Below are 8,488 nucleotides of genomic sequence, written 5' to 3'. Positions count from 1 at the left end.
AATGAGGCGAGGAATTTACAGAGTTCAGTGACTGGCTTTTGTAAAAATACCTAGATTTATACTCGATTGAGTCATCTACACTGGCCAATAATAATCCCACTTCGTATTAGCGTGTCGGTGACAAGCACTAAAGATGGACCAGGGTTGTCACCGTGGTGTTAGGATTAGCCACTCAGGTTAGTCTTTGTTGGTCGCAGACTACTTACCCAGGGTGAGCTGTAATAAGCAGCGGCTTATAAGGTGAAGACTGCACATGTGACCCTCTTCCCCTAATCCCTCAAATGTATGCGAAAAATTTAAAAAGTTACAGAAGAAGTTTGTACGTAAAAATTATTGGATCGCGCAATTGAAGCACAGAATTGACATTGAAGCAGTGTACCAGCATAAGTTCAGCAGAAGGTAAACCATAACCTTATAATAATTCATAATAATAATAATAATGTCCTCCTAGCCGAATTTCGACCACGGCGGCCAATCTCAATTGAGATCAGCCATCTACGCAGGAGTAGATTATAGTGCCCAAGTGTGTGCGCAGTACACAGGAGCACTCTCTGTTCCATCACTCTCATAACCCAATGGGACGGATTGACCGACACGACTGGAGAGAGCTAGGCGCAGGACCGACTGCTTTACATGCCCATCCGACAGCATGGATCGTTTCACTGTTTCGGACATCAGGTGATCAGCCTTCTATGTCCTAACCAAACTTAGAACCACAATTTAGAAACACAAATTGATGGTCCCACCCGGGAATCGAACCCGGGACCTCTGGGTCATGAAGCGAAGCTTCTACCACTAGACCACAGAGGCAGTAATAAAGATAATAATTCAACGCAGAATGCAGTTCATTAAATTAATTATGGAAGTTAGTCATGCATCTCAGTAGATTATTTGATGTTTTGCTCGAATAACCTTGTCAAGAACGAGTGTGACTAACAATAAATTATGTCCTGCTAATCTCATTTGCAGTATGAATATCTCAAGGCGATAAGTCACGAAGAAGTATGTATTTTGTATTAAAGCAATCACATAAAATAAGTATTTATAAAGGTAGGTAGTTATCAATAGACTAATTATTTCGTGTTTTAAAACATCCCGTTGCGTTGGTTTCCTAATTTATACTTACTGAAGTAAAAATACCTCAGAAATAAGAGACATAATTTATGGTAACGTGTTGAACTTGGCTTATTCGTAAGGTTTATGATTATTTTTTTCCAAAATGACTGGTACTGCGTCCGAAACAAATAAATTGATCCTACTAGATGGCGCTGTCAATACTGGAAGCATTTTTTGCGACGCAGGCCAGCACAATGTGAACTAGATGCTGGTTCCTAGATGGCGCTGTAGTACTAAGAGTCATAAAAAAGTCGAAAGAAACTCACAAATGTGCACGTAAATCGTTTATTAGTTGACCATCCTTGCGACCCTCGCGGCCGCGTGGTACGCGAGAGCGGCGAGTGCGCACGCCAACACCACGTCTGTGAGACGAGAGACCGCTCGAGAGGGGAGGGACGCGGGCTTCATGAGGCAGCAGGTTACCGAAGCTTTATAGGTAAGAGGAATTATAGAGGTTGCCTCCTCAGTTTATAATAGTCTCAGTATTGTGTCCGCAAGCCCAAAAAATGAGCTTTTATCACCGAAAATTCGCTCTTATTTAGAAATAATCCAAATTTTAATATTATAAAGGCGAAAGTTTGTGAGTAAGTATGTTTGTTACCACTTCACGTCAAAGCGGATGAAACGATTTAAACGAAATTCGGAATGTAGTTAGCTGACACCCTGGATTAACACAAAGGCTACTTTTTATAGCGGAATTCCCACGGGATAACTTTTAAAGGCGAAGCGAAGCTCGCGGGATCAGCTATTTTGTTCATAAATTCAACCAGCGGTCCCGAGATGGCGCTGTAGTCATACAAAGTCCAAAAAACCTCACAAATGTGCACGTAAATCGTTTATTAGTTCACCATCCGTGCGACCCTCGCGGCCGCGTGGTACGCGAGAGCGGCGAGTGCGCACGCCAACACCACGTCTGTGAGACGGGAGACGGCGCGCGACGGGAGAGACTTGGGCTTGATGAGGTCGGCTGGCGGCGGGTTGCTTCGGCTTATCTGGAAGTTATTTATTGTGGTTTATTATTGGATATATGGAGTGCCACTCACTGCCAGTCACTGCTAGAGTCAAGGCGGCGTGACGATGGCGTCGGGCGCAGGGAATAATGCCTCATTTACAATGTTAAGTTCTCGTCTCGCCGACGCCGCGACTCCACATCAGCTTATTCAGTGAGTTTCGACCTCGGCTCGGACATAGAAGACATAGGGAAGGTGCGCTTCTTTGTCGCCACGACTCTCGTGCAGTGAGCGGAGTACCTATATCACTAGGCAGACGAGTTGACGACATCATGCGGAGTGCGAGTATTTACACCGTTCGAGTAGAGCCAAGTAAACGGCAATTGGTATGGCGCGGGAGAGTCGCTATCTAGCGTGTTCGTTTCACTGCTCGATCGGTATAGGAGAACCTACACAAGGCCTTCAGATCTGAGTCATGGTCATTTAGGGTGCTTTTCCACAAGATATGTGCTATGCTATGTTTCTATGGATGCGTTTGATATCAACCAATAATATGAATTGGTCCACATAGCATGGCACTGGTGGGAACGGATTTCATTGGGATTTTTTTATCAAGTTTGTCATCACCACCTACAAAGTGGCGACATCTAGTGGTGTACCTAACCATAAATAAAATAAACCATCGACTTACCTTATCGAGTAATCGGGTCATTATGTTAATTTCTTTCCTAATCATGTTAATGTTTTCTTGCATTTTTTTCACAGCACTTTTCAGCGATGTCCTCGTCGGCGAATCGGGTGGTTCAAACTTGAGTTGCTCATGTATCTTGTTGAATTCCCTCAGTGTGTATTGTAAAGTTGCTTCTAAGATGTATATTTGTTGGTAGTGAGTGCCGAGCGATGTTAGACAGTCTATTACACTGGAAATAAAGAAAGACTCTGTATTAATTTTGATATTTTATACAACAGTATCCCGCCACTTTTGCATTGCATGTTTATCTACATGGATAAATTTGTTTAATGCTTATACCACCTTTCACATCACAATTTAAGATGTGTGATTTATCTATGTCAATAAAGATGTAATGCCGCTGCAGCAGCATTACAGGCCGCAATAATAAAGCAATAAATCTAAAATGGCGTCATTAATCACACCCTATAACACTAATAAAATACTTCCAGCACCAAAAAGCAGCAAACCCATATCCAAAGTTAAACAATAAAACAAAATCAACCAACACACCTATAATTCTTCATCTTCCGCGCATACAACCCAGCTACCGCACTCAGCTTCCACCTTCGAGTATGGAACTTATACAGCCCATACTTGAGCCTCTGTCTCTCATACGGCAGAGTGACCCCGAGCGCCAACATGGCCGCTTCATCTGTCAGTAGGAAGTCTCGGAGAGAGCAGTCGTTTTCAGCGAATATTGGGACGAGACGGTCGCAATTCATGCCATACAGGAGACGAGGGATCTCTGATTTGTAATCTGGTCTGAAATGGGTGAGATTGATGATTAGAAATAAGCAATGCTTAGGTAACATTATGAGACTGAGTGACAGCACGAGAGAAGCCTCTACTTGGAGACATATTTGCTGTGGCTTTTATGTAGGTATCTAGCACACCATGTGCATTGAGTGTCTTAAAGCTTATTTGACTAGCTGACTAATCCTTTCACCTGACAAACCCTAGGTCTTGTGTTTGTCACCGACATGAAAAGCATAGAATATAATCTTGGTACGTACACATGTACTTAATAATTTTCTTGTCTACAAAGTGGCGCCTCTAGCGGAAATAGTTCTACGGAAGATAATAACAACAAAGCAAACTCACTTCTGATCATGCTCCATCAAACCAGGATAATAATCTTGCCAGGAAACAATAGGATAATTGACACAGATATTATTCTCCTCTTCATCATCAGTCTTGAGGTGTTTGTTGAGGATGTCCACAATGTTCTGGTGGTCGTGCGTGAAGGCTATCTCCATGGGGTTGCGGTTCATCTTGTCCACCTCTGTGAGCCGAGCTCCGGCTGCTATCAGGATCTCCAGGATTTCTGGCTGATTGTGGTGGACTGCCCAGAATAATGCCTGGAAATTATATGTGAGGAATGTTTAGTTTTAAGTTTTAGTTAAGAGTGCATGTAGTTATTTTTGATGCTATAACTCTTATTTATTGTGACCATCAGCCTCTAATCATCCACCCATAGGCTTTTCTCAAGTACCTACCTATAAAACTTTAGACACGTTTAGTTGTTAAAATGGCTCCTAAAATTATATTGCATTGTTGGTGAGAAAAACAGCATCAGTGCATCCATACAACTTTCTCCTTTAGTTTAAAATAACAGATCCCAGGACAATTGTGGACAAATATGTTTAGAACAAGCACTTACCGTCCACCCCTGAGCGTCTCTCATCTCAATATTAACATCTTTGGCCAGCAGTTTCTGTACCACGGCCACTCTGCCACTACCGATGGCCCTCATGAGCGGAGTCTGCCCGTGTTTGTCACCAACATTCAGGATACAGTCTCTCATGATCAGGTTTGTTACTATACTCTCTATGGTGTCGTTGTCTGCACTACTGTTGGAACAGGCCACCATTATTGGTGTTACTGATTCTGGAATGTGAATACAGTTATTTTGATTAATAATTAAGTTAAAGCTAAAATTAAAATATCATGAAAATAATTATAAATAAAGGCAAAAAAATAGTCATATTGGATTCTGGCTGATGTCTGGAAGGTGAAGAGTGGCAAATACAGACCTACAATAGCAAAGTAATTGATCAATCAGTCTATCAATACCAAAGTGGCAATGCAGGTCTTCTAGGGTGATGAACACCCTTTCAGCTGGACATGAGGTGTGTTTTTCATAAAATCTATGGCATATCTATCTGGAAGTATTTATAATAATTTTACCCGAATGCATATTAGGATCCGCTCCCTTGTCTAGTAGCAGCTGAACTATCTTCTCCTGGGCGTGGAAACATGCATGCAGCAGCGGGGTCCAGCCACTGTCCAGCTTCACATTTACATTGCCGTGTAAATCTAGAATCAATAACAAATAAAGGCATTTTAGAAGAATTGTAGAATACTAAATATTGTAGCCAGGAAGTGGGCAATTTTACTAAGGATATAGATTTTAAAGGCAATAATTCCTTAAATCTTACCAAGTGTGATAATCAGCTCAACATCTTTTATTCGTCCATTAATTATTGCATCCTGCAAATTAATTTCTAGCTTCTTTTTTGGATTTTCAGGAGGTGGTTTGTATCTTCTTTGCTGTAATGATTGAAACACCGTTGTTGAACATTTTACTAACTTTGCGTTACTGGTGATTATAATAAAACTTTTAGTATTAATACCAACCCCGTATAAGCAGAAATACATTTTAATGAAATAAAAATAGCAACAGGTAAAATGGACTCACCGGTTTTTCGTAAAACCCACAATCATCACTATCCGAATCATCATCGGACATACCAGCCGGTCTAAAATTTGCCATGTTCAAATTCTAGATATTCATGTAAAAGAAAATATTTAAAATTTATTAATTTACTGAAAGAAAATTAAAAGCTTTCGGAAATAACAAATGGAAAGAAAATTTCGAACTGTTTTTTTTTCACAATGTCAATAGTTGTTCCATTTTACGCAATATGTTTATATTTTTCAGAACTTTCATGAAAGAAATGACATTAAATAAAATTGCTTTGATTAAAATTGCAACCTTTTTAGTCGTTTTAGTATAAGCATAAGAGTCTATTCATTCCACAAAGTCCTTGATTCATTCATTTTAGTAGAAAAAAAGAACACGTTTGTACAACCACTGTACTACCTAGCTATCGTTCTCGTGCGTACATCGAAACGTGTTCCTAACTTTTTTATTCTGTAGCGATAGCGAAGTAGCGCAAAGATTTTCAATGTTAAAATCAAGCAGAGAGACTCCTTATTTTAAGTTTTAATTAGATCTCGAATAGAGTTCCTTCCTATAGCCCATAGAAGTCTAAATCATAAGGGTGCTTTTCCACCAGAGATGTGCTATGCAGCTATGCTGCGAAGATGTGATATCTACGCTACGAAAATATGTGACCGTTTCCACCAATACTACGCTAGGTAGCTGTGCGAGGAAGATGCGCTACGAAGATGCGCCGCCGCAAAGTAGCTGTCTACTTTCTATACTCATTTCTACTTTCAGTGAAAAACGCGGGCATACTGTAGGTCTGCTCTGCACATACATAGCTACACCACTCGCGATGGTCCATAGCACATATCCATAGCACGCATCCATAGCACACATCCATAGCACGCATCATTCCATACAAAAAACATATCTTAGTTGAATCCGTTTCCACCAGTGCTAAGCTATGTGCACCAATAATATGATTGGTGGATATCAAACGCATCCATAGCATCGTAGCATAGCACATCTCTGGTGGAAAAGCACCCTAATATTATGGTATAGCTGTCGCAGCCGGATCGTATAACCCGCCGTATTACATGACGCCTAGCCGCATTACAAGACAGGGCCGCTTTGTAATGCGGCGGATCAACGTTTAGCCGTATTGAATACGCCTGAATAAAAATGCGTCGGATTGTATTCGACATCATACGTCATTCAATACGGCTGGCCGTTATGTAATACGGCGAGAGATTAGCCGCCGCTTTGAATGATTTTAGTTTATATTTTTAACACTCGTGGCGCTGCTTGACATAACAACAATAATGGCGTTGGATACAGATATTTGATGATGATTAAAACGAAGAAATCGTGTTAAATATGCTAGTAAACAGTACTTCAAGATCAATTTTCACGTGAAATTAAATAATTTCTATTCCGATCAATGCGGTACAGTGAAAAACGTACAAAAGTTATAACACACATTCAAACAGCTAAAGTGACCATGGATTCTGCTGGTCGGCGGATTTCCAGATAATGTTACAGGGTCAAAAAATATAAATGTGGCCGGCAAATGTTATTTGATCTTGAAAAGACTGCGACTAGGCAAACGTAGTGTGAGACGCCCTCAGGCTAGATGGGGTGACGACTTGCGAAAGGTGGCTGGTTATGATTGGATGAAGAATAATAATTCCGAAGGTCCTACAATCCGAGTAGTGCACATGAACAGCATTTTGATTGCTTAGTATGGACATGGTCACCCTACAATTCAGTAGTAGTACGATGCGGCTAAACGTGGGCCGCCGTATTGAAGAACTTATTGAAATGACAATCTGGCTAAACGTTGATCCGCCGCATTACAAAGCGGCCCTGTCTTGTAATGCGGCTAGGCGTCGTGTAATACGGCGGATTATACGATCCGGCTGCGACATAGCCACGATACCATCGGACTGTATTACTTTGTACCTCGGCTGTGCCATTTCAAAACATAGTAACAGCCAAAAGACAAAATGTTCAGGAGAGCCAAAAAACGTTTTTGTTCCTTCATTTCAATGCCCTGGTAAAACTATGCTACATATCTGAACAAATGTAAGCTTAAAAGAAGCGGCAGAACCTAGGCTTTACATACAATACAATTTCATTTAAATATGACTAATATTGTTTCTCTAATGCACAAAAGAAAACACTAACTAGGTTTTAAATGGTTTTCTCACTCTAAAACCGCCCTCAGTGACCATTTCATAAGCTAGTAAGGGCCACTATTGTGTCATTTAAGACCGCAGGTAATAAATGGCTGAAATACCGGCACATTTTTATTTTTTTGTTTTATCTAAATGAACTAAATAGCTATAGTTGGCTCTGACATGAAAATTATTTATGGCTGGCTTAAAGTAGACAATATTTACTAAATTTTGAGCTAACAATCAGTTTAAGTACCTACTATGTTTTATAAGTTAGGTTTTTTTTGGTTTATGCAAAATAGGGCTAGTAGAAAAGCTCTGACGAGAAAGGTCTCTATGGCTTTTATAAAGAAGAAAAAAAATCCTTATAAGTATTCTATTTTTCATTTAACTCTCATTTAACCCACCCTCTCATTGGTTCAAAGATACAGGTTCTGAAATACTTATCTGATATTTTGTTCGAAAAAAGTGTTAGTAATAATGTATGTCATTTGTGACTTACTAAAATTAACGACCGAAAATTGACCTTTGCTGACCACTTCAAAACCTAGTATGAACTAATGACTCTTAGGTACTTACTATGTTTTAAAATGGTTTTCGTGGCATTTTTGATTTCGCATCGTGGGGTTACAAGGTTATTAGAATTTTTATTTTCGTTTCTAAGCGGTTTTTTGATATTCTGACAATGCAGTTTTGTGCGGAATCACCTAAAATAATGTATAAATCAAAGACCCGTTTTTTTTTTCAAAGTTGGCGCTTACTAGGTTTTGAAATGGCACAGCCGACCTGTATCTACTTAGTGAATGAAAAAACCACGAGAAACTTTGGAACCTCATTCACTATT

The 8,488-nt window shown here is 40.0% G+C and overlaps 1 protein-coding gene across 2 annotated transcripts; it reads right to left on the bottom strand.

Moving 5' to 3' along the window:
- Positions 1 to 1,387: 1,387 nt before the first annotated feature.
- Positions 1,388 to 5,695, bottom strand: LOC105385245 (ankyrin repeat, SAM and basic leucine zipper domain-containing protein 1). 2 transcript variants are annotated; one of them, XM_048625189.1, is made up of 9 exons: positions 5,498 to 5,695; positions 5,238 to 5,349; positions 4,987 to 5,115; positions 4,460 to 4,686; positions 3,901 to 4,157; positions 3,310 to 3,561; positions 2,758 to 2,986; positions 2,061 to 2,108; positions 1,388 to 1,509 (listed from the first exon to the last, which is right to left on the bottom strand). In XM_048625189.1, exons 1-9 carry the CDS (start codon positions 5,570 to 5,572, stop codon positions 1,405 to 1,407), a joined length of 1,434 nt encoding a protein of 477 aa, XP_048481146.1. In that variant the 5' UTR covers positions 5,573 to 5,695; the 3' UTR covers positions 1,388 to 1,404. The 2 variants fall into 2 exon arrangements, with proteins under 2 accessions (XP_048481146.1, XP_037968228.2); XM_038112300.2 differs by lacking the exon at positions 1,388 to 1,509 and having other exon boundaries at positions 1,937 to 2,108; positions 5,498 to 5,694.
- Between the last annotated feature and the right edge of the window lie 2,793 nt (positions 5,696 to 8,488).

This window comes from Plutella xylostella, chromosome 13 (assembly GCF_932276165.1).
Source record: "Plutella xylostella chromosome 13, ilPluXylo3.1, whole genome shotgun sequence".
Lineage (NCBI taxonomy): Eukaryota > Metazoa > Arthropoda > Insecta > Lepidoptera > Plutellidae > Plutella > Plutella xylostella.
Note: the sequence above shows the minus strand (reverse complement) of the source record. Positions and strands in the feature narration are given on the sequence as shown.